This window comes from Adelges cooleyi, unplaced genomic scaffold (assembly GCF_023614345.1).
Source record: "Adelges cooleyi isolate 19-005CV unplaced genomic scaffold, UGA_ACOO_1.1 ACOO_flye_CR_arks_rails_tigmint_CR_PRNA_21, whole genome shotgun sequence".
Lineage (NCBI taxonomy): Eukaryota > Metazoa > Arthropoda > Insecta > Hemiptera > Adelgidae > Adelges > Adelges cooleyi.
The window spans coordinates 335,728-361,197 of NW_026095871.1; the positions used below are offsets into that span (position 1 = coordinate 335,728).

Below are 25,470 nucleotides of genomic sequence, written 5' to 3' on the forward strand. Positions count from 1 at the left end.
TAACACGTTAATACATGATTAAGTTAAGCTGATTTGAACCTTTTAACTAATTATTTAGTTACACAAATTCTAAAAATAAACTTAGTTAATTTTTTTTTTTATACAACTCCTCTGGTTTATAAACTTAAAATTGTTTTCACCCTAGAATAATTATGTAGTATATTGCTAAATTTTAATTTTCGTGATAGAATATGTGATAAAACTACTTTTTAAGTTGAGTGACAGTAAGTGAATATTTAAGTGCACAATATAACTGGGAGTGTTAAACTGACAAGTACATCTTAAGTAACATACTGATGAAAACGAGAATTCAGCTTTAGTCGAGTGTTTTTCAAAAAAATAGCATATATCATATTATATTATGTACTATATGTATATATATATTATATATAGTTTTTGTTACATAGTCAAGGCTGGCTAAAACAATTATTTAAAATTAAACTTTAATGTAAATATATTTAAGTAGATTTCAAGTTGAATTTATATTAAATTTCTTGACAACTTACCTACTTATTTGTTACTTTTAACCGGTGAGTAATTAATAAAGGTATAATTCGTATGAATAACTATTATTTATAATTGAAAAAAAAACAACTTGTCTTTATCTATATTCCATACTATAACCTAATCTATTAACGTGTTAATGTCTAGTGTTAATTATTTAAAAAAATTGATTATAGAGACATTACATATTATCTACTTAGAACTGAATAAACTGTAATACACCAATTATGATGTAGAGTTACTGTATTTTTCATACAGTATGTATAATAATGCTATATACACAGGTATAATGTAAATGCAACTATGAAGCACAATATGTGCTTTCTTCTTTGAAACTTCTGACAATTCGGTTTCTCCCAACCGATTTTCATTTTAAACCATTAACGCTTGTAAATAGTACTCTATAAGGAGTAAATTATTAGTGCGAACGACTGAGCCATTGTCTCATTGAAGTTAGAGCACATCAACACAAGTTACAAGACAATAGGATGGTTGGGTGGCCAAAAAAATGTAAAACATGTTACAAACGAGAGTGTAATAAAATATTTTTGTGGGAAAAATATTTAAATTCGTTACCTATTAACATGTGACGATGGGTTTTATTGACGGCCAGACCGAGTAAAAGATAATAAAACTTAGATTTTTATACGAATGGAACGTTATGATAATATTGTAAAAAAAAAAAAAGTAATGATAATAAATAAAACGAGTATTGATGTTTTTTTTTTGTGAGCGATAAACGTGATTCATGTTGGCTGTGGTTGTTTTTAGAGTGTATTGTTTTTTATGTGAAGCGATTACATTGCGTGTAAAGCGCATTTCACATTGTTCTGATAAATTTACATTGCTTAATTGTATTGAACGCCATTTAAACTATTGATTTCCGGTTAGGTTAGGTTTTGGATTAATTTCCGGTAAAAAATATTTAAAATAATTAAAAATGTCTTCTAGTTAAAAAAAAAAACGTTTTAACTGAGTAGCCAAACATAATGATATGTAGTTCGAATGGTTAATTGTAATAATATCACTTACCTATGTTAGGTTATTAAAGCGAAAATAACGAATAATTATTTACAAGGGAATTTAATTTTAAAGACAACAAAATACTCGTTTGATAAGACCTTGTATTATAATATATATATATATAAACGTATGACATATATATATATGGATAAAAGCGGAATTTGTGAATTTACTTCAAATTGTATCTCTGTAAAACTTGGTAAGACAAGTGTGTGTGTGTGTGTGACCTAAAATATAATAACAATACATTCTTAACCCTCTCTCACTCCAACTATCTTTGTTACCTAGTTTTCTAATCTGAAATACGCTAGAAAAAAGAATTTTCTCATATTTAGAATTATTACAAAAATTAGATGTATGGATATATATTATGTATTAACGGTAATATTATAGTAATCGTTTATATTTATATTATATGTGAGTATGTATACATTTTTATGTTAACGCGTTCGATTCTAATACAGATTAAATGTACTATATATATATATATAAGTAGTAAAGATGTACTTAATACACTGGCAACAGTATTGCATTGCTTGGCCCATCTAAAGTATATATTATATTAGTATAATATTCTTTGTATATTACCAATAGTGATTTTTTGTAATCTGCGATTCTTGTGTTACCTACGGTTTACTTACTTATGTGTTACCAAAAAAAAAAAAAAAAACCATTATACACGTCGTATCCAAGTGATAATGGAAAATAACAACAACAAAACTATGTATATAAGTATACACAATAGAACGTAAGACGTTATTTGTAATGTATATGATATATTTATGTATATAATATTATCGAGTTAATTATTTATGCTAGTTGCTTTTAACGTCTAGCGGCTTAAGTAGGTGTACACCTCTACCTAGTGAATATTATTATGTGTTATTATTATACTTACTTTCTTAAGTTTTCTATAGCCGAGTAAGTTATAAGTCCCGCGTGTACCGACCCGTAAGTAAACTCAGTTACAGTTTATATTATTATTATTATATGTATATTATACACAAGGTAACTTAGAGCGATATCGTGATACCAATTATATTATTATATTACCTAATTTGTTTCCTAAACTGCAGTGGTTGTTCTTAAAATATTCGAGTACGAATAAACCTTCACTTCCTACATGCAGGCTTCGCACGTGAAAAAAAAAAAAAAAGATTCTTAACTGTTTGTTTGTGTATAATATGTTTAGAGAATAATTTTCCAGGACTGTGTAGTATTACTTAAACAATATGATATACCTAATGATATTATTTATTGGACAATAAAGCACAAGTTTACAGTGTACTTATATCTGACCGGCGTTTGTTTATTTCCTTTTCAGCGGACATCAGCAGCAGAGCTGTTTTGTGTATAAAGCTATATTGTATATTATCTATCCACGACGACATGTACAGTAGATCAGAAAGGTTTAAGCAGCAATCCAAGCAAGTGTCGGTGGCTCCAAACCGTTACTACACAGGAGAACCACTGTCGCACAAACGTAAGACCAAAAATAAAAATATGTATCAATCTGTTCGTACTTAGTTGAGAAACGCCAACTTGGGTCTGTCTACAATAATATTGTGTTCTGCTCGTTTATAAGCAAATAACGTTGTATATTTGTTTCCATGAAAGGTGTTATAATATAATTTTTATTGAGCAATAAAGATAAAATATAGTGTATAGGTATACACTTTATGTTATCGGTGAACCGTTGCCAGTAAAAATGTGAATTAACTGGACCCTAAAAAAAAAAAAATGGTAATGTTTATTTTATTTTTCCATAGTAATAACTTTTTGATAGCAGCCGCTACCTTTGGGCAAAATTTAAAAAAACCTTAATTACCGCGGTTACATTTTTATGACTTGTTTTGTAATATTTTTAACGACTTTAACGTACCTACTTATACTTAAATGCGTCCGAAGGATACTGTATTTGAATTCTTTAAATAAGTTGTGCCTTAAATAAAGGTGACCTCTTTGCCCAATTCGCCCAAGTTGTCTCGAGATATTGTAGCAATTCTAAACTAATGGGCATTGGCTAAAATTAAAAAAAAAATGTATACTTATGCCTCTTTAAACATAATGTAAATCACTTAAGTTGTAAAAAACTTAATAAGAGTTGTAGACAATTCTATGGAGATGGAGCGTATAAAACTTTGTCTAAGATGAACTTTTGACTATAGAACTTGAATTGATCTATTCACAAATGCAGTTTTAAACATATTATGTATACTGTATGGAATAAGTTTACTTCCAATTGATAATGTATTAGGTTCTGTTTCTTATCGGTGATTATTATGTTGATTATGCAATCAGAACTTGTTCCAGGGCGTTGTTTTTTAAATTATTTTATTATGTTAAACGTATAAAATGTACACACATATGTGTTGTATGCTACAGGCAGAAATGAGCACAATGAAAATCAATTTCTATTTAATATACAAAATGAAATATAACAATTATTATTTATATGATAATAAAAAATTATAAATTATTGTGCAAACAAAAACTATATTTTTTGCAAATTTCCACACCAGGACACGAATAATTTTACTATATAATTTTTTTTTAATTTAATGAAACCTTTTGAACGTAGTATGTTTTTATCATTGTAATTACTTTTCCGGAAAATTGTTTATTTACTTTCTTACCCGGAAACGTATCGAAAACGCGTTTTAAGTTGTGTTTTTTTAATGAAATAAGAAGAAAACATATTATTTTAATGCGACGCGTTTTGTAAGCTTGTACAAACAGTTACCTGTTGGCCGTACACCAATGCAGTAAATAAGAAATATTACATTCAATAACAAAAACAACATCTGGAAAAATCAACCTAGTTTTATTATTCGGCCTTAAAATGTACCTTATGATATTTTTTCTACGAGTGGAAGCCATTTTGTTCCTATAAGAAACACATTTTCTGTTATTTCTTTGCTTTAGAGTTTTCAAACCGAGTTTTGAACCCAATTTCGACTGGTGTAACACAAGTTGTGTTTCAGTATAATAATTTTCCAAAACTAATATTATGAGTAGATAACAATGTTTTATAATAATGTCTTTTATGAGCAGCTGTACAGTTATTTTTTGTAATCGCGGGTCTATTTGAAAATTATTTAAATTTAAACAATATATTTTATTTGTAACATTTTTGATTTTTATAATTCTGAATTCGTAACAATATTAAGCGACAAAAAAATATGATAATATAATTGACTTATATGCGGTGTCTTATAGCCCTTAAAAACCTTATAAGCCGGTGTCTTATACACTTCTTATGGCCGCCGGTTCTATCGCATTCTTGCAACTTGTACAAGCGAGCATTTAAGTCGAGTACTGGAAATGTATCGGTGTTCACCGCTCTTGAAAATCTATAAAAAGTCAGAAGCCGTTCTCCTACTAAAAAACGCAAACACAACATAATAAATAAAATATATAAATTATAATAAAATGTTTATAAAAAAAAAAAATAAAACCTAAACAAATTTACTTACACCCGAATTTTTCCATAATGTCATCGATATCTTTTGGAGTGAATTTTTTTTCTACATCATATTTTTCTATGTCGGCGATAGTAATATTAGGTTCAAATTGTCCTTTCGAGGCGATTTCTTCAAATTTCTCACGTATCACCTGAACATTTTTTTTTAAACTTGTAATTTTATTTTTTAGAACCGTTTAAACACCAGCTTCTGGTATTTAATTAGGCTATATTTGATGTAACTGTTTTAAATAATAAAAACAAATACAAGTGTCCGTTCTAATTTGGTTTTGAGATTTTTATCGATGAATTTTAAATAGCAAAGTGATAAATTCTAATTTATTATTATTTCTTTCGAAATTATGTACAGTTCACAAAATTATATTAATATCTATGAAGAACAACAGCTGATAAATATGTACATATTTTATGTAATCAATGGGATTTTGGTAGACCCCCCCCAAACCTAGTCCTCATCGTATAAGTAGGTACTATAATTTTTTGGGCCCTTACATCTTTGTTTGGTCGAATATTTTCTTAGAAGAATTTAGGATAAATGTATCGACGACAGATTGTATAAAATGTATGAAAAAAAGCATTTTATTGAGATAAAAAAAATAATTTTCCTGTTATATGGGTTGATTCTCTTTCGAAAATTGAAACGTTTAATTTTTTTTTTTAATTTTAGAAAATTTATGTTAATTTATGTTATTTATTGCAGCTGTAGAATCCAATTTTTTAGCTCAATAATTGCTCTTGTGTACATACATTGTTACCATCAGAAATAGCATAATATAACTCACAGATAAATCCCATCTTGGTATATAGCCTTCATCTGCGGCCTTGATAAATCCGTCATAATACATTTTTACGTCTGATTTACCTATGGGAACATCCGAATTACAAAAAAAAAAACTTAATTGTCTTTACAAGATAATCTGGCTGACAACCGAAGTCTTTTAGAGTAGTTTTGTTAACAGTTTACACAGGTATATACTATATAATCACTATTAAAATTGTCAAGTGTACATCTGCATTCCATTTACCTTTATCATTCTTAAATGTGACTCCAAATCTTGTTGTTATGCCAATAAATTGTATTTCATTCACCTTATAATACTCCATCAAGTCGGACCACTGTATATAGTCCTTTTCGGTTTGTACATTTTTTATCGCATTCCATAGAAAATCTAATTCCTAACATTGGTAAGAAAAATAATACAATGAAGTTCCACGTATGTTAGTTTTGATGTGTACAAATTGTTGTGGAAAAAAGTATACTTACCGGTTTCTCGATAGCATTTATCGCTGGAATATAAAATGTTACACATAACAAAATCAAATAGTTAACATTCATTTTTATATTGATATTTTATCGCACTCAACTAGAAGATATCACAAGTAAATCTAGATTGAACTTACCACATAATGATTCTTATACAAAAAGTTTTATTGTAAATTGTTACGGTATAATATTTTTCTTTAAGCTTACATCAAGTACATGTATGTTACAGTAACTGCGCAAACACACACAATTCAAAAAGAAAATACTGTACTATTTGTTTCACACGTTTACCATTACTAGGTAAATAATTTAATCAAACAACTTTTAGAATAACAATTTACTAAACGTTTCGTTGCGATTATTTTCTAGTGTGTTATATTGTTTGCAATTTTTACATATGAAGAACAAATGAGTATTACCATGGCGCACTTGTTTTACCTCTATATAAGCTCTTATATACCTATGTATCTAACGAATGTGTACATTCTTTTGAATTTACAGATGACCACTACAACTTTATTGTTTATGTAAACATTGCTGATCGGTTTTTGGCAGAACTCAAAATTGTATTATTTAGTTATATTATTACTTATAATATTAAGTTTATTGTGGGAATAATAAAAATCAATGAGCACCAAAGTAAAAAAGGAGTTGTTAACGGAAACAATAATAATTTTTTATTTAACAGTATTGAACAGTTTACATAATATATCAATACAACACTGTATCGTCCATCGTTAAGGATAAAATCTTTATTTTAAAAGACAGGTGTCTCTAAAGAAAAAAAATGCATATATTATATAATAAGAAAAATATAAATCAGTAAATAACAAATAAATATACTTAATATAAATATTCAGAATTTGTATACACATAAATGATAAATTTGTATGAAATCAAATAGTAATATTTAAATAATAATAACAATATTTAAAAACAGAAATATATATATTATGATTGATTTATGGTGTCTGCTTCTTATGGTTATCGGCTCCAACGCATGCCTACTTGCAAAGACGAGCATTTAAGTCGAGCACTGGATATTTACCAGCGTTCACCGCTCTTATAAATCCAAAGAAAGATAGTCTAGGCTGTTCTTCTTCTAAATAACACCAACATAACATAAATTAAATATATGTGAATAATAACAAATTATAGTAAGAATGTTTTATTATAATGAAGTTGTAGTTGTTAAAAATCACAATTTACTTAAACCGCATCCGAATTTTTTCATAATAGCATTGATTTTTGTTTTACTATATTTATCATGCTTTTTTATATCGTCGAAAAATATTTGGAGTCCATATGGTCCCCGTGAGGCGATTTCTTCAAATTTATCACGCATCAACTAAAAAAAAATTTTAAAACTTGTAATTCAATTTTTTAGAACAGTATAAACAAATGCTTCTGCATTAAATAGGCAAATATAGCCTAACAACAGCTGATAAATGTATGAATTTCATGTAATATTTATACTAATACTGTGGAATCCAGTTTTAACTGAATAATTACTCTCGTGTATGTACAATATTACCATCAGAAATAACATATAACTCACATATAATTCCCATCTTGGTATAAAGCCTTCATCTGCGGCCTTGATAAATCCATCATACTCTAATTTCACGTCTGGATCGCCTAGGAACGTCCAAATTTTAACAAAAAAATAATAATTGTGTTTACAATATAATCTGGCTGATTACCATGAGTCTTTTGGATTATTTTTGCTAATAGTTTATATACTATAATACAATCTCTTCTAAAAATATTAAGCGTTTAAAAACTGCATTACATATACCTTCATCATTCTTAAATGGGACTCCAAATCTTGTTGTTACGGCAGTAAATAGTACTGTTATCTCATTATAATCGTAATAAGCAACGAGGTCGGACAAGTGTATATAGTCTTTTTCGACTTTAACATTTTTGATTGCGTTCCATAGAAAATCTAATTCCTAACATTGGTAAAAAAAAATAATACAATGATATTCCGCGTATGTTGGTTTTGATAAATATGTACAAATTATTGTGAAAAAAATTATATAATTACCGGTTTCTCGATAGCATTTATCGCTGGAATATAAAATGTTACACATAACAAAATCATACACTTAATATTCATTTTTGTATTAATATTTTTTCGCACTCAACTAGAAGATATAACAATTAAATCTAGATTGAATCTACCGCATAATAATTCTTATACAGAAAGTTTTATTGTAAATGGTTTCAAAATTATATTTTAATTTAAGCTTATATCAAATACACGTGTGCTACAGTAACTGTGCAAACACAGACAATTCTAAAAAAAAAAAAAAAAATACTGTACTATTTGTTTTAGACGTTAACCCTTACTAGGTAAATAATTTAAAGGAAAACTTTTAGCGAATACAAAGTGTCTACGCGTGTCGTTGTGACTATTTCCTAGTGTGTTATTTTGTTTGCAATTTTTACATGTGAAACCAAAATAAATAACAAATAAGTATCACCATCGGTTTTGGTGGAACATAAATCTTTGTAATGCCTAGTCCATAGAATCAACACAGAAAATAAATACAAGAAAACATAACATGCGTTGAAAATTTATATTTTATATTTTATATTCTATAAAACAGAAATTAGACATATTATTAATAATAATATGCGAACCAATTAAATTTAGCACATAACATTGTGATTTAGCAGAGTAACAGAGGTTTTAAGTCAGATTAGATTTAGATTTTTAAATTCATGTTTTTACTTGAATGTAATTCAGCATAAGAAAATAAAGGCGCTGTTTAGGTAACCCATTTTACCAAAGCAAAATAAAAATAATAATAACTTTAACAATCATAATAAACAAATACACAGACAGAAAAATATTTAGGATTTGCATATACAAAAGTGCTAAATTTGTATGAAACCAGAAAGATATATTTAATAATAATAATCATTTTAAGCAGTAGATATATTATATGATTAAAATAATACAATCATCAGTTACAGTTCACCCGAGAAAAATAATTTTTGTTTTTCTGTTGAGCTGTGTTACAGTAAATGTTGTTTGGGGATTTTTTTCTGGAAATGATAAATTTCTGATCATAACTTAATTGGAATTTCATTAGAACATTATGTACCGTTTTTGGTGTCCAGCACGGGATCTTCGATTGAAAACAAGACAGATTTGAAACTAAGTGCTGCCGACTATTATCCGCTGTACCGGAAACACCGAATTAAGGTCACCGTTAACGTTAATAATAATTATTATTGAACTGACTCAACGATAACCGCATATGATAATATTGCAGTTGGGGAACGCATTGCGTTATAGTGAAAAACGAAATCTTAAACCGTTGCCCGACTACTTGAGAAGTCCAAAGAAAAATGTCTATCCTTTGCCGCCGACACATCAACAAACTCATTTCGAAGACACTTTTGGTGTACGTGTATACCAGCCGTAGTAAGACTTATTATTAAAAACCGTCATAATGAGATACTGTTATCTTTTGTTCGTTGAAATGATAGGATGGACCAAAAATGGCAGTGAGAATCCAAACTGAAATCACCGTAGTAAACGGACCGGAAAAAGTTATAAAAATGCATAAAATCGAAAACTTCATTGTGAGTATATATTTTATAGTACTTGTGCCAAAGTATACGTATTTTTTTTTTTACTTTTAAGAAGATATTTTTTACCTGCAATTTAGGACTATTCCAAGTTGTCAGAGTTACACTTCCCCGACGACCCACATTGGCTAGACAATTACATTAGCAACGAAGACGGTCCCGTGGAAGACGAGCCTCGAGTATGAATATTGAGTTTATATAATATAAAATGTTATACCGAAAAAACCATTGTTTCTATGTCACAGCTTTTGATTGCAAGGTTCAGATCATCACGAAGCAGACCAAACCGTACCGATCCAAACGCTAAGTCTATTAGAAATTGTGTTCAAGTCATCGCGTTGGGCGCTAAAGAATCAAATGTAAACTTTCGTGTACATTCTGTTTGGTTTCAATAGGAAAATAACATAATTTTTTTTCAGACAAACATACATTATGAAATACCGGTAAAACCTAAGAAAATAAAACATAAAGCGGCCAAACCTAAAGACACAGGCCCGGGACCGAGCTCTTATGATGTTCCTTCGACGTTTGGCAAGCAAAAACCGTATTACTTCTATTGTGCCCTGCAGAAGCGCAGCCCGCAACTGAGATTCTTGGACACGATGGTTTCCAAAGCTATTCGAGAAGTAAAATTCATATTATAGTGGAATTAAGCATAAATGATTGATAAACGAGAATTTGTCTTGGAGGCAAAGCAGAGAGTACTATGCCAACAGTATAACTTACATAAGTCTTGTTGTGTACTTTGTTAGAACATTCCTGGACCTGGTAAATACGACGGACCTAAGTCGTCTTTTGATAAATCACCAAAATCGCCGAAACCATTTGTTTTTCCCACGTGTTCGGCAAGTGAATATACATTTAATGAAAAATATAATATTACAGCTTGTGTAAATGTTGTGCTTTTGTGTTGTAAACAAAATACCTATAGAGAAAGGAACCGGAAACACAGGAAATGGCTCCCAACCGTTATAACTTGAACTACAGGCTTGTGGAGAAATCGGCTCCAAAGTGGCCGTTCAAAGGAATGGAAAGGAACACCACGCCTATGATTATCAAAAACATTCCTGGTAAACAAATATATATATATATATGGGTTTGTTGTAATATTAAAATTACCAATAAACAACTGCATATTAACTAGTCCTGTTTCGTTTTAAATCAAAATCAAAGGCATTGATTTAGTCGAAAAGAACAACAAACCGACGTAATTGCTTTTATCGCTGAATTTGTAGGAAAATAAAAAAATACAGGGTGTTCCAGCATTAAAGGTAAGTAATAGGTGATTGGACATCTAGGGAACCCCCAAATTAGCCCCCCGTTTTCATTTTTTCGATAAGTAAAAAATTGAAGGTTTCGACAGTTAAGTAAAAAAATAATGACTTAAAAAAACAAAAAATTATTCCATGTTTTTCAGTGCAAAAAACTCACCTTAAAAGAGGGGTCACATCATTTTCAGTCTTTTTCAGCCCCTTTTTTCTTACCTCTAGTCTCTAATCATTTATCTCTTATCATTTATTTCTTATCTCTCATAATTTATCTCTTACAATTATCTCTTATCAATTATGTCTTAGCATTTATCTTTATCACTTATCATTTATTTCTGGTCTCTTATAATTTTTCTCTTATCATTTTTTGAGTTAGGGCCCGAAAGGGACTGAAAATGATTTGACCCCTCTTTTAAAGTGAGCTGTTTGCACTGAATAACATGGAATAATTTTTTGTTTTTTTAGGTCATTATTTTTTTACTTAACTGTCGAAATCTTCAATTTTTTACTTATTGAAAAAATGAAAACGGGGGGCTTATTTGGGGGTCCTCCAGATGTCCAATCACCTATTACTTACCTTTCATGCTGGAATACCCTGTATAAACCCTGTTTTGAATATATTTTTTAAATGCTTTTCTCGGTTTTATTAGCGTCCTGATAGTTATTAATAAAAAATAAATAATGTGTTACCTATTTGATTTTATAAACGTTGTTGGGAAAACTAGTTATAGTAAGCGCCATCTAGCGTTTGTAGTTGTTAGAAAAAACCAAGTAGCTCGCTGCAACCGGTAGATGGCGCTATATTAACTAAAATGTGCATCGAGGGGCAAATTTAAATATGAAAATATGTTATATAATTTAAAAATTATTTATACTTACTTGTATTCTATATTGTATACTTGACTCTCCTTTCGATTCAGGACCATCAGAGTATACGGTCAATGCAGGAGACATTGCGTACAAAATTCACAAGCAATTAACATACAACCAACAACATTCAGTGTCGAAACCGCCTTTTAATAGCGCTACCGAACGTTATTCTTCTACAGTCGACCAAAAACATAATATGAGTTCCATCGAGGAAGATCAAAAGGTATTGAAAGATAGTATGTGAATATTATAAGAACAGACCCGTTGCAAGCAACCTCGCTCTGTAAAAGAATAATAGACGGTTAAAAATATAATAGGAATTAATTTTCGCGGTCAAACTGTATGCCTGTATTTATTTTATTAAGTAATGGCACATAAAATGTGAGATGATTATATATATATATGTATTCTGTTTTTGTAGCTATTGAAAGACATTATTATCATTATTACATTGATACAAAATTAACGAGTCATCGTTTATTAAACATTATTATTTGGTTTAACGATTTTTGTTGTTGTTGTTAAAACGTGCCCATTAAAAACTCTGCTACCCTATCGAGAATAGGATATATTATAATAAATTCAGTTTTTCACGAACAACAAAATTTAGGTAATTAATTATTTTTAACTTGAAAGAAAAAAAAAGGGGTATTCTGTTGTATATATTTGACGGTTAAAAAAAAAAAAATAATAAGAATAAGATGAGTTGTTGTAATAATTATTCACCGTATTATTATGTGTTTTTTAATAATGTTGAACCTGTTTTTTTTTGTTATTATTATAGACACTCGACGAAACAAACGAGTGCATAAGGCCGCACTCGACTTTTGTCTCAAAAACCGGAAGGAGCAAATTACAAGTAAGACAAGTCAGATAAAAAAAATAGACGTTAAGACGAACATTTTTCATCTCTTGCTCTTATTTGGGTAATTGTATATTTGTTTACATCCTGGTTTGTACTCGTTTGGCTAGGTATATGTCAAAGGGCTTAAACTTACATACAGCACAAAGTATAGACGGATAGATTCGCTTTAGCCATTCTGAACCGAGTTTGAGATCAGGTGTACCGTGTAGGTATGCCATTATGATAATGGCACAGGCTCGTCAGTCAGACAAGGTCTATGAGAAATCCAGACGTTTCACAAGACACACACACACACTGTGCAAACAAAACCGGAAACGTGCTACGATTAATAATAATTCCTCTTAACTCTTGCACTGCGCTAATTACTCAAACCCGACACGAGCCGTTTCTTCTTTGCAGCCCAAGTGTAGGTAGGTACGTCTCGGGTTCATCAATCACACGGCAATCCCATTGACAAACAAACCGGGTGGGTACGTCTAAGACCCTCTCCTCGACACCTGCTCTGTTCGTACATTACACACACCGCCGTGATATTATATTATAATAATACCCCTTACATATACATATCAGAGTATACGCCCAACCGTTAATCACCAGCCGAGCGATTCGCACCGACTGACGACTTACAGGGGACAGAGAAAGGCACACACACACAGATTGAATTGCTCGGCTCAAGTCAAACGAAGGAGTTAGCCAGGTACTTCAATTACTGATCTGTGTATACTTGTAAGTCGCGGGCAAACACAGCTGTCGACCGAGATTACAGATTAATAAATTAACGCTTGGCCGAGGAAAAAAGAAAAAAAAAAGCAAGTACAGTGGGGTCGGGGCATAGTGGGGACGGACAGGTCTACAGATTGTATTATAACTGAAAGTGATAAAATCACTTTTAAATAAACGGTGCTTCGATGCGAATCTGTGGATAATATGTTCAAATCAGTTATAGTGGTTTAGAAGATATCGTGGAACCAGGAAAAATGTGATTAAAATTTAATATTTAGTCTTGTGCAGGGTGGATACGATAAGGGTTGATCGTCTGTCTATGAAAATGTACTGTCATAGTTACCCATATATCGTAATTAACAATATAATGAAAATATTTTCATTACCTGTTGACTGTTGATTCACACACACATAGCAACCGCTAGAAACTGACTACGGCCAAAGTGTACATTTACCCTATTTTTGGGGTTTTTCCGTAATAAAAAAAAAAAAATTTGACTATAGATTTTTGAGAAAATTTTATATGTTATAGTTCTATCTTTTAGATCTACCTTTGGTCTAATTTTCCAATCTAAATCTCTAAAACTTTGCTTGAAAAAGTGAAATAAAGAAAAAAATTCTATCCATTCTAAGGAAAGGGCTTATGATATTTTTTTGGTTTGTTAATGTTTATCAATAGTACTATGTTTGAAGAACAATTCATATAAACTTGGAACATTTGTAAATTTTTTAGGTGTTTTTCTCGATTTTGATGGGGAATGGGTGACTTTTTTTTAATTTTTGGCCTGATAAAGTACCTTCCAGGTATGATTTCTGATCTATAGAGTTGCTACACGAATAAATCGGTTCAGCGGTTTACAAGATGTCGTGGGTCCAGACACAAAAAAAATAAATAAATAAAATAAAAACACATCATTGTAAAAACAATACCTTCTCAGCTCCGCATCGAAGCTAAAAATTGTAGCAAGTCTATTGTACTTTATAGGGTGAGCTATTTAAAAAGTTCACCCCTGCCACTTCGAACAACGAGAATAACACCCAAAAAAAATATACTTGGGAGTTACTTGGGTGATAGGAAGGAGATAATTCGGCCAATAAGCCGTTAGTCAGCCAATCAAAGTCAGAAAGGTCATGTCTCACTCAGAAACTGAACTAACTTTGTTATGAGCAATACAAATAAAAAGATCAGTGTTGCTCATGAAGTAAAGAAATTATCAGACTTGGCCACAATGCGGATATCACTACTTTGATAGGCTGACTTTTTTTGTAGGGGCTCTGGAACCTTTGGCCCTTTTTCACTATTAGGTTGGCGTTGGAGATGCGTTTTGCACGAAGAAAATAAACTCAGAAAATATACAAAATATGTATTGGCTAAAATATTCGTAGCTTAATTTGAATTATAAACATTTTTTTGATGATAATTTTAAAGAACGGACGGTTTAAATGACTTAAGTACACGGTGATTTCAACGGGGCGGAATGAGGTCAAGCTGACCTGGGTTTTTTTTTTGCCAATAAAACAAATACTGTTTTTTTTGTGAAACATTCCAATATCGAATATTACTAAAATTTGGCATTTTTGTGCGCTTTTGAACGCTTTCATAAACTGCGTTTAAACGATAAGTCAACAAAATGTCAGTATTTTTTTTTGTAAGCAAATAATACGAATAAAACGGTCGTATTGTTTTTGTTAAAACTTTTTTTTAGTTTTTTTTTTTTTTTTTATGATGGATTCGCTCTTTTTAATGTCAAGTAAAAGGCCGAGTAGAGAGAAAACTATAAAACGTGAAAACAAAGTGCGATAATTTTTACCCGTGTTGAAATCGTTAAACCGAAAAGACGTGGAAAAGACACGACCGTTTTGCACCGTCTAATTACTTTAATCCAAAGGGGGTGGACTGGAGACAAAACGCCACTGTACCAGAAGATCTTTTTAAGTATAATTGGGGCAATTTTGTCGGCACTTACGTTTAATACGTTCTGTTCCTCACTCGTTTGTCGTTTCCCGGCCATAATAAAATGGTTGTCTAATCCATATGATACATATTATATACCCGTAAAGCCTAAACTCTAAAAGATATGGATGTATAAAGTCTTCACAGAAAACCATACACAATTGGTCCAACTAAATTTTATGATAAAACAACTATACATTTAATTCGGCCGACTAAACGTTTAGTTGGGCCTAATTTAGTTATTCCGGCTAGCCATTTTTGTGTCCTTATAAGTCAAGTCGGACCAAAACGGGTAATTTTTTTAGTGAATACAATAATTATTGGGTTAAAAATTAAATAGTATATATTATATTGTACTTTATATTCTGAATAATGTTTGTCGTTCTTTAAGTAGCTCATTCTTTTCGAGCACGAGTCATTTGTCTGCGTTAATTTACCGCAGTTTAATCCTTGGACGATTGATTTTAATTGTCCACCGTTAGGCCGGCGGGTTTACCGGTAATTAATATTAATAGCTAGCAATCAATAATTCGCATGTTAAGCCGACAATGCACGCCGTGAATAATAATAATTGATGGAGGCATTTGTCGTCACCGTTCGACCACCCTAGTACAATAATTGCCGAAGCCGGCAATAGAGACCTGGCCTTATATAGGTCACTTACATACTTGGACAGATAATAGAAAAGTGATAAGAGATGAGAGATAAACAATAAAACATAAGTGATAAGTGATAAGAGGTAAGAGATAAAACACAAAACATGTGATAAGAGATAAATTACAATCATAGATATATATATATATATAATAAACTAGATTGCTTATACTGTACATGCCACCAATAGAGAAGATTGAAGCAGCCACTTTCCGCCATCTTGGTGGAAATTAGAACCTTATCACGTGAGAATAATATATGTTTACAACAATCACATATATATATATATATACATTGATATAATAATATATACAGATATATATATATATATATACTATTGATAACACACATAAATCCTACCAGAATGGCGGACCGTCGGCTTCAATTCTTATCGCTAGTTAGCAATCTAGTTTATTATATATATATATATCTGTGATTACAATTGATAAGAGCTAATTGATAAGTGATAAGAGATGAACGATAACAGATCTACTGTAGGTATGGAGCTGAGAAAATAACTAGTTTTTTACATAATACATTTATAATTCACATAATATATAACACAATGTTATATATTGAGCCCTATAGAGCGACACATCTACAAAGGAGTCTTGGTTAAAAATATATTGATCAACTTTGATATCCCAAATCAAACTGGGTTATTGTTCTTAAAAGTATACAAGTTCCACACGGTTTGTTCGTCGTTGTAGTATGCCTGTTATCAAATAAACTATCTAAATATCTTCTCTATTTTGCCAATCCCTACCATCTTATAGTCATCTTATTGGGTAGTGAACTCGATAAGCAAATATTTCCTATACTTCAGCCGTTATTGTTATATACAGTCGTTTCAATGAACTCGAATGATTAACAGACAACAAGCTTTTTAATTTTATCAGTACATCATTTGATACAATGATACAGTTGATGGTACCAAAGTACTAAAGCACACGCGGCCAATTAAATTTCCTTATTATCATTATTTTTTTTTTTTGCAACGGAAAAATGTGCTTGGAAAATAAATCGTTTCGACGTTTAATTTTTTTTTTTTATGCCATTAAATTACAACTTGTACATTTATTCTCCGAGTATTCGCAGTAAAGAACTACAATGATAATAATAAATGTCATATATATATATATATGTACTTAACCACGTTGGATTATTATTATTTTGGTATTTTTTTATTATCTTTCTCGCGACCTATTTCTTAATAAATTGAATTGCGTACACCGAGGAGACAATATATGATATTATTATTTTCATGAAACATTAGCTAGCCAGTTTTTTTTTTTTTTTTACTTTAAAACCCTACTAGGTACGTCGTTTTAACGGGCGTCTATATTTATGTCTAGCTTTTAAGTCAGACGACGATACTGCCCCCTGTTCACGTTAAGTATGTTTTATAATAATATCATCGCGTAAGTTACGAGGTCATATTTCTCTCTGCCATATTCTCCCGAGCTCGGGTAATCTGATATCAAGAATAGAGGAGGAGGAGGAGGAGGAGCCATAATAATAATAGTAATAGTATTATATTATATGTGGGCCGAGCACGGACGTTAAACAGTAGCAGTGTACAACCACCTGCGATTTTCAAACGAAAAAAACCAACAAAACAATTACCAAACGCACAGAAATGGGACCACTTAGGGGACTCCCGGGAAATGTACGGTTATTACACACACACACACTATACTACAACAAACAGCACAAGACAATATTATTAATGGAACACCGCGTTACAGTCTTAAGTAGGGTCGAATAGGTTGTAGGCCTATTTTTCCCGGTTTAAGTCGTTTTTTGTTTGAAAATCGCCATGACCGCCGTGTCGTCCACCGATTACCGCACGCGGATTAATATATTATACAATAATGATGTTCAACTGCCAACTCTAATGGTGTGTGGTGTGATCAACAAGATCATATGTTTGCTGTACAAAGAAAAACGATAGTGCATTTGGTCGTCGTCACATACGGTGATGTGCGCACATTAAGTGCCATACACGAATACATCATTTACCATATACAAGTATAGTCGTTGATGTATGTAAAAAAAAAAAAAAAAAAATGTACACAGGACGGATTTCAAAACCCTTTTACGCCTAGGATTTCTTTTAATAGCGAATTGAGGATCGTGGACGGTTCGAGAACCGTCTCCACAGTAAACTGTACTGTACTCTCAATTACTATGGGATATTACTATATATACATGATAATATATTATTATGCCGGTGGGTAGATCAATAGAATAAAATATTATATAGCTATATATATATCGCTATATAGATTTGTTTATGGAATTAATTCGATATTTTCACCGAGGCTCACCCGGACCTCACGTCATGGCGATCAATCAAAAACGATAATAATTAAAACTCATTTGGAATAATTAATAAAGCGACTGCGGTGACCGTTTTTTTTTTTTTATTAATTTTTATTTTCTGGATGGCGGTTTTTTTTTATGTTTTAATCACTCTGGCCGGTCTGTCGATAAAATAAAATGAACTTTGATCTTTTCCAAAGTCGGTTCGTCGAATAATTACCAAAAAGGATAATAACGTTAGTAATTTTTTTTTGTTTCAATCAAAACACCAATTGAGTTTTATTAATGGTAATTATATCATTAACTACTTAGTTATGATGTATACAGGGTAATTATTTAGTTTGAAGACGTCAAATGCAGATATTGTATTTGTACAGAGCGATCCGTTTGATGTAAGACACTCATTTGTTAACTATATTTTTCAATACTTTAACATTTCTTCATCTTCATCCCTTATGGACTAATAAAATGTGTTGATACACAAGCGCGGTTCTTATAACACAGTGTACACGCCCTGTATACTCTGTTGGTAACAAATAAAATAATATTGCTTTTTAGTAAAAGTGCGTTTATATTGTATTCCTTGTATTTGTGTTTAAGAATTTCTCTTTAAGTTTGCTTTCTGATTATAAAAAAAAAAAAAAAACATTCAAAATATCATGTTTGATACTAAAACATTCTTATTTTACTAGTTAAAGAGACGCAAAAAATAAATAGTTTTGCGTTTTCATTTTATCTTAACTGCTTCGTCCAATAAACAAATAAGGGAGCTCAGCCAAATCCTTTCTATTCATTTACTGACTTTAGTATCTCATGAAACTCATTTTATCCAACTTGTCACAATTTGTATGCAGCAAATCTAAAAAAGAATATTCGAATTTTGATATTATGTGACATCAGAGTAATTGAATTGATTTTTTTTTAAATGTAATACAGGTGCAGTCTTCTGGAGTGGATAAATATTATAATATAGCTAAAGCCGTCGACAAGATAAAAACCAAAACTAGCCATAATAAACGTCGAACACCGTTCAATCAAACGAGTCGACGGTTTGCAGAATTTAAAACTCAACGTCTTCCCGGTAAGTCGTTTACTGATCATAAGCTAAAAGTAAAAAAACATTATAATAATAAATAGCTATACAGTGTATTTTATGAGTTCCTATTAAAAGAGGACGTGATACCCACAATTTATGAAGGAGTTAGGTATAGGCAATTTTTTGAAAAACCTTCACTTAGCTCAAACTACAATGCATAATTATTAGTTTTGTAATTAGAACTCTTTTTTCGGTAGTTAATAAGCAATTTTCTACAGTACTATAAGTACTATAGGTAAGTTATAATTTTGAGTCATTGCAGTTAGTTTAAGGATTATAAATACTGTTAGTACTATGTAATATAGTTGTATTAGTAGATATAATACATAATATATTATAGGCAGCTACGTTTATTTTTATTTCAACAAATCTAAAAAAATCAATCTAGGTATTTTTGAAATCACCGACTTTAAGTTTTAAAGTTTTTAGTGTTGTCTCCCCCCCCCCCTGATCTCCGGCAATGAGTGAGCCTCTAACCTTTCTCCAATTATTTGTGTGTAAATTGTAACCGAACGCAAAGCTGAGAAAGTACTTCTGCTTGCAATACACTACAGTAAAAGGATTTAGACGAAAACGCAAGAGTATATAGGTACGGTCTACCTATAATAATAGGTTAAAAAATTCACCCCGGCTTGAGGGTGGATTTGGCGCGATACGCTTTTTTCAATCAGAGCATATTATTCTTGTTTTTTAGTATATATACATATATGGCGCTTGGCAATAAATATGTCATAAGCATTTCGCCGGGTACCACCTATAACCCCCGTGGAATGGAATAATAAAAGGACGCCGAAGGAGGGAGGGTAGGTAAGGGGTGGGTGTGTATATACGGCCGGAGTTTTTAGAGCAGCCATTGTTGTGCTGTGCAAATCGGTATAATAATAATAATAATAATAATAATATGTGGAAAACACACGAGGAAAAGGGCAACGCGTGGCCGCCGGCAAGAGGTTAAATTACTATACGTACAAGACGGAGGGTACCCTCGCCGCGGCCATCTTTGGACAACAATAGACATATTTTTCGAGATCTTCTTCTTCTTATACAAATCGAGAGCACCCAGGAATTTATCACACGCCGCCGTCGCGCACCTCGGCGCGTTTTTCCATAATATATATATATATATGCTATAAATAATAATACCGCGTTGGTTTTTCACATACTTTACGTGCGATGATTTTTTTTTTTTTTGAATTTATTTTCAAAAAAAAAAACACCAACACCTGATTATTATCCGTTATATTGCTCCCTCGAGTAGTGCTGCTTAAACGCCGTCGCCAAAGCCCTCGCCTGTAGACGTTTTTTTTTTTTTTTTTGTCCGTATATATTATATTTTATATGCACTTGCATCCCATGGCACTCCACGGCATCAGCTCAAGTCCTATACAACCGCACGTGACCGTTTTTAATTCCGACTGCATCGCGCCCACAGACCTTTTACCCGCCTCGACGAGCAAGTAAGTAGTACCAGCAAAGAGGGCGGCTTTTGGTGTTCCGTTTAGTGTACATCGGCCAAGTGGTCTTCGCGTTCACCGTCCTCCTTTAGGTCTCTTTTAATTGTTTTCGTCTGCCAGTTGTAACAAAAACCGTGCGTACCCGGACACACGCGAATTTCATATTAACAATAGTGTTAATATGAAATTAACTAGTACATAGTACAGCCGTTATAACTGACACGTGGCATATCATCGTGGCCGGGCGTCGTGACGCAACATCTTTGACCATAACATATATCTGTTATAATATTAAAGATTACACCAAAGATTATACCGGCTAGGTTAAAATTAGTCGTGTTCTTTTGTATTTAACACACCAAATGCATTGAGTTTTTATACGGACTATAGTCACAACCGTCGGAGAAAGGTCACAAATGAATCACTGCGCGCGGTTCCCTGTGTTGTGTGTCACGGGGGTGACTTTGACGGGGTACTTTTTGGAGTATTTTCGGTATAATATGTAGGGGGGTGGGGGGTGGGTTAACCATTAATAGTCGAGCCGATGGAGCCTGAAAGAATCGGCGGACCCTCGTTCTACAAGAGTGTACTCGGGGGTAGAGTGAAAAGGAAACGGTTATGAATCAAAGACCATTGCACAACACCGGGACAATGTCTGAGAGCTGTGTGTATGTATGCCAAGAAGAGTCCGGAGGGTGATCTGCGAGGCACGAGAAAAATATGAAAAGATATATAAATAACCATTAAGCATAAAGAACGTTCGAGAAAAGTTACACGTTGAAATGACGGTCTTTCGGAAACTTTCAAAACTAATCAATTTAATGGAACATCTTTGAGTATGTACGGGGCGACTCCTTTCAGTTCACTTGTTTCTTGTCGTTACAAGAATCATGTTTAAGACGCGCGTGTAAAATGCACAATGTTTTTAATTAGGGGACGATTGTGGAGGGGTGAAACAGCTGTATACCGCAAAATTATAGACCGTGCATTCAATACTCTGTCAGTGTATTTTAGTGCAATGAAAACGGAAATCGTCGGATTTCCTTTTGCGGTATATTTTTTTAGAGAATATTATTTATATGGCAGCGCGGTACTCGCGGTTAAACCTCGCGAGTTTAGCTTTGCCCAAAAGCCAAAAAGAGGATAGAGGAGGGGTTAGGAAATCTTTTCTTTAAAACCGCTCGAGAAATGATTGCTTTTGCAATATTGTGTTCAACGTGCGTTTGAAAATATATTATATACATTGGTAGGTAGTAAATAATGATACACGCCCAGATATCCGTCGGATAATGTACGTGCAAAAACACTTGTGGCAAAAAAACCATATTTTAAAGGCTTACCTTTAAGTGATATACAATATTATTTATTTACCTGTAAATATTACTATTAATGTCATATGTGTACAACTCTCATCGCATTTGCTAAACGTACAAATTGTATAGATTGTAAATATATTTCTCTGATAATATATTACATAAAAAAAAAAAAAATACTATTACTAAATAAATAAATACAAATAAGAAGTGCCATCAATGTTTCTCTTAGCTTAGCCGATATACTCTTATTGTGCTACAGATGTAAAGATTGTGTATTTAAAATAAAAGAAAAAAAAAACGTTTCTACCACGAGATGAGTAATTCTTCTTGACAAATAGCTACATTTGATGTTAGTGTATTTTTTTTGACAGCTCTGTCACGGACTTTTGAACTACATAAAATTATATTTAACTCAAAGCTCGAGTTTAACACTTTGCTTAGAAACGACAAATAATATCTTACACCGACTAAAACACATTCTAATGCTACTTTGTCCGATCTGTTTTCTTATATATCGAATTCCCAGCCCAGAAGTTTGTTTCCACATATTATTATTACAATATTATAGAAGAACAACTCGAGGATCGCTGTTAATGTTTCCAAACAATTAAGCGGAAACGTTGTGTGTGTGTTTTAATTGATGATTTATATTTACTTGGCCCAAGTCGAGTGCAGGAGACGGCCGGGATATTTTTCTCTCCCGGATTCGGGCAACGGTCCAAAACAAGGTAGAAAATGGGAACGGGGATGGGGGTGGGGTATATTTATCGCAGATTTTCTGGTACCCTCCCCCTGCCCTGTTGTCTTGGCCGACCGACCCACCGTCTGTCTGTCTTCAGTAAAACTATATAGAGCTGTAACATCCATAATATATAGTGCTTTGCAATAAAAATCTGAATCTGTGTTCGAAATTTGTTAATTTCATTTGACATTATAACATATATTATTACATATATAATATTTGCCAGTTTAATACTTTTTTATAATATGTGTGGGGAAGTTGTTATAAGTGATAACAGCATCTTTGTTTTAAATTTGTTAAGAAATTGTTATTATTTAATGTCGTTTGACTTTATTATATTATAATATTTGTAAATGCAAATGTTTTAAAAAGATAATAATAAATAGTAAATACAGTGTTTATGGAATACTTATGATAAATAAATTCGATATTCATGTGATATTAGATTAATTATTTTTCTTTTATGACATTTTTTTTTTTTACAGAGCTTACCGTGAATTGTATTAGTTAATATTTTTAATTAAGGGGCTTTTTAGATTTGTATTTATAAAAAAGGTATTCATTTTTTACCTACATCTATTTTCATCTAGTGAAAATTGTATTTATCTTTGTGAATAAATAGATTCTAGATCAATAACATTCATTATAATAACATTTTAGATTAAATCTATTTAATCTAAACTAGAATCTAGATCAATTTTTAGCTAACAATCTTGCTCGGATTTATTTTTTAGATACATTTTTTCCCAACACTGCTTTTCGCCGTGTCTTCGTAGTGTAAATTACTTATATCGACTCCACCCCCCCCCCCCCCCAATTTTCAACGACACTACTCGAACACGGTGTTAACATAGTACACACCTAGGCCCATTTGTATCATTGTGAATTTTGACATATTGACTTTGGGCACGCCAACGAACCTGACCGGAAACGAACGCGAGCTCGGCAAAGCTATTTTATCACTTCCGCGGTGTCGGAAAGCCCATTGGCTTTCTTCGCGTTAACTTTTCCAATAAACCGGACCCCCCCCCCTCCCTTCAAAAAAAAAAACCCCAATACAAAACGACAAGAAACTGATTTATATCAAATAATTAACTTTCACTACTTTTTGATTCTCGGTTTTTACCACCTCCTAGATCCGGCAAAGTCGCTTTAATGTGTACAGTGATAAAAGTCCATAGAACAAACGCAATAAGTGCCTATATACATGAAAGTTTGATAGCCGTTAACGTGGCGTGTGTGGGTTAAAGTTTTGTTTTTGGTTTTTTTTTTTTCATTAATTAAATACCGATTTTTCAACCGACCCTCGATCGACTTGGAACGATTCTTTCTTCCTTGGCGGGGCCAACTTTACCATCTATAAATCACACAAAAAAAAAAACAGAGACAGCGGCCGTTTGTTTGATGGTTTTTTTCCTTTAAATTAGTTGTTAACCCTTCTTTCGGTATTATAACTAGTGTTTTGTCAAAAGGGGGATGTATTCGTCAATAGTAAAAATGGAATTAACGAAAATAAAATAAAGCGGTAATTATCCAAAACAAACAATATCTGTAATTATAAGCGAGCAAGCCCCCGGCGGGGTTGAAGTATAATAGTGTTTAGTCAGTCTTTGATATATTTCACACGAGTAAACACGAGGAAACGTTTACTTTCATATCGTGACGTTTTTGTCTCGAGACGATTCACATTTAAATGTTTATTTTTTTATATTGGTATTGACTCATTGACAGTATTCGATAGACCTTATGACATCAAACGAGCGTTAGTTTATTCATAACGGTACCTTAAAAAACCCCAAAATAAGTTTTAACCGTGTTTTACATCTCCACACAAAAATCTACAAATTAATATCTTAATTATTTATTACCACCCAAAAACTGTTTGACATATTTTAATGTAATATTGTCTTATTGTAATTTGTCCACGCTTTATAATATTTTCCAAATTTTTAAGACACGATATACCACCTTGTATTATATTGTAATACAAAAATGGGATTTCGTTTGTTTCTTTTAAAATATATAATTTATGTTCTAACGAAAAATCCGTAGGATCGAAATTTAATGTCTTGGAATTAAATTAAATGCGATTGAAACCGATTTTTTGTTTTTTGTAAGAATAAAAAAAGCATACTTGAATTTTGGATTTAGCGATAAGCAATTTCCTACTCGACACGGTCGAATAACTTTCAATGCATATTAGGTGTCGGTTTATATTAAATATTTTTTATTCCGGAATCACAATGTAAAATATGTGCTGATTAAAAGACCGTTTTTACACAAAAGTATTAAATTGAAAATTACAAAAAATAACAATGCATT

At 31.7% G+C, this 25,470-nt stretch overlaps 4 protein-coding genes across 4 annotated transcripts in view; 2 read left to right on the plus strand and 2 right to left on the minus strand.

Annotated features, from left to right (window-relative positions):
* Positions 1-4,702: 4,702 nt before the first annotated feature.
* LOC126834688 (uncharacterized) lies at positions 4,703-6,397 on the minus strand. The gene is made up of 5 exons (XM_050566795.1): positions 6,276-6,397; positions 6,037-6,187; positions 5,794-5,873; positions 5,004-5,142; positions 4,703-4,908 (listed from the first exon to the last, which is right to left on the minus strand). The coding sequence occupies exons 1-5, from the start codon at positions 6,345-6,347 to the stop codon at positions 4,727-4,729; spliced, it is 624 nt and encodes a 207-aa protein (XP_050422752.1). The 5' UTR covers positions 6,348-6,397; the 3' UTR covers positions 4,703-4,726.
* Positions 6,398-6,919: 522 nt separating this feature from the next.
* On the minus strand, positions 6,920-8,480 carry LOC126834689 (uncharacterized). The gene is made up of 5 exons (XM_050566796.1): positions 8,326-8,480; positions 8,074-8,230; positions 7,834-7,913; positions 7,485-7,623; positions 6,920-7,377 (listed from the first exon to the last, which is right to left on the minus strand). The coding sequence occupies exons 1-5, from the start codon at positions 8,395-8,397 to the stop codon at positions 7,280-7,282; spliced, it is 546 nt and encodes a 181-aa protein (XP_050422753.1). The 5' UTR covers positions 8,398-8,480; the 3' UTR covers positions 6,920-7,279.
* A 1,111-nt stretch (positions 8,481-9,591) lies between these two features.
* Positions 9,592-10,775, plus strand: LOC126834842 (uncharacterized). The gene is made up of 7 exons (XM_050567037.1): positions 9,592-9,714; positions 9,780-9,875; positions 9,962-10,060; positions 10,127-10,240; positions 10,301-10,507; positions 10,634-10,726; positions 10,767-10,775. Exons 2-7 carry the CDS (start codon positions 9,792-9,794, stop codon positions 10,773-10,775), a joined length of 606 nt encoding a protein of 201 aa, XP_050422994.1. The 5' UTR covers positions 9,592-9,714; positions 9,780-9,791.
* Positions 10,776-10,826: 51 nt separating this feature from the next.
* Positions 10,827-25,470, plus strand: part of LOC126834848 (uncharacterized) — a 31,046-nt gene continuing 16,402 nt past the window's right edge. The window contains exons 1-4 of the mRNA XM_050567041.1: positions 10,827-10,951; positions 12,070-12,242; positions 12,804-12,878; positions 19,477-19,621. Of these exons, the coding sequence (XP_050422998.1) occupies positions 10,837-10,951; positions 12,070-12,242; positions 12,804-12,878; positions 19,477-19,621 (508 nt within the window). The 5' untranslated portion in view covers positions 10,827-10,836. The remainder of the gene's footprint in view (positions 10,952-12,069; positions 12,243-12,803; positions 12,879-19,476; positions 19,622-25,470) is intronic.

Excerpts from the sequence above, each read along its gene's own strand:
- LOC126834688 (XM_050566795.1), bottom strand. The coding sequence starts at position 6,347 with ATGAATGTTAACTATTTGATTTTGTTATGTGTAACATTTTATATTCCA. Across the intron at positions 5,143-5,793 it reads TACCAAGATGGGATTTATCT|GTGATACGTGAGAAATTTGA; the intron begins GTGAGTTATATT and ends AAAAATGTTCAG. Across the intron at positions 4,909-5,003 it reads CATTATGGAAAAATTCGGGT|TAGGAGAACGGCTTCTGACT; the intron begins GTAAGTAAATTT and ends TGCGTTTTTTAG.
- LOC126834842 (XM_050567037.1), top strand. The coding sequence starts at position 9,792 with ATGGCAGTGAGAATCCAAACTGAAATCACCGTAGTAAACGGACCGGAA. Across the intron at positions 9,876-9,961 it reads ATAAAATCGAAAACTTCATT|GACTATTCCAAGTTGTCAGA; the intron begins GTGAGTATATAT and ends CCTGCAATTTAG. Across the intron at positions 10,508-10,633 it reads TTTCCAAAGCTATTCGAGAA|AACATTCCTGGACCTGGTAA; the intron begins GTAAAATTCATA and ends GTACTTTGTTAG.
- LOC126834689 (XM_050566796.1), bottom strand. The coding sequence starts at position 8,397 with ATGAATATTAAGTGTATGATTTTGTTATGTGTAACATTTTATATTCCA. Across the intron at positions 8,231-8,325 it reads TAAATGCTATCGAGAAACCG|GAATTAGATTTTCTATGGAA; the intron begins GTAATTATATAA and ends TACCAATGTTAG. Across the intron at positions 7,624-7,833 it reads TACCAAGATGGGAATTATAT|TTGATGCGTGATAAATTTGA; the intron begins GTGAGTTATATG and ends ATTTTTTTTTAG.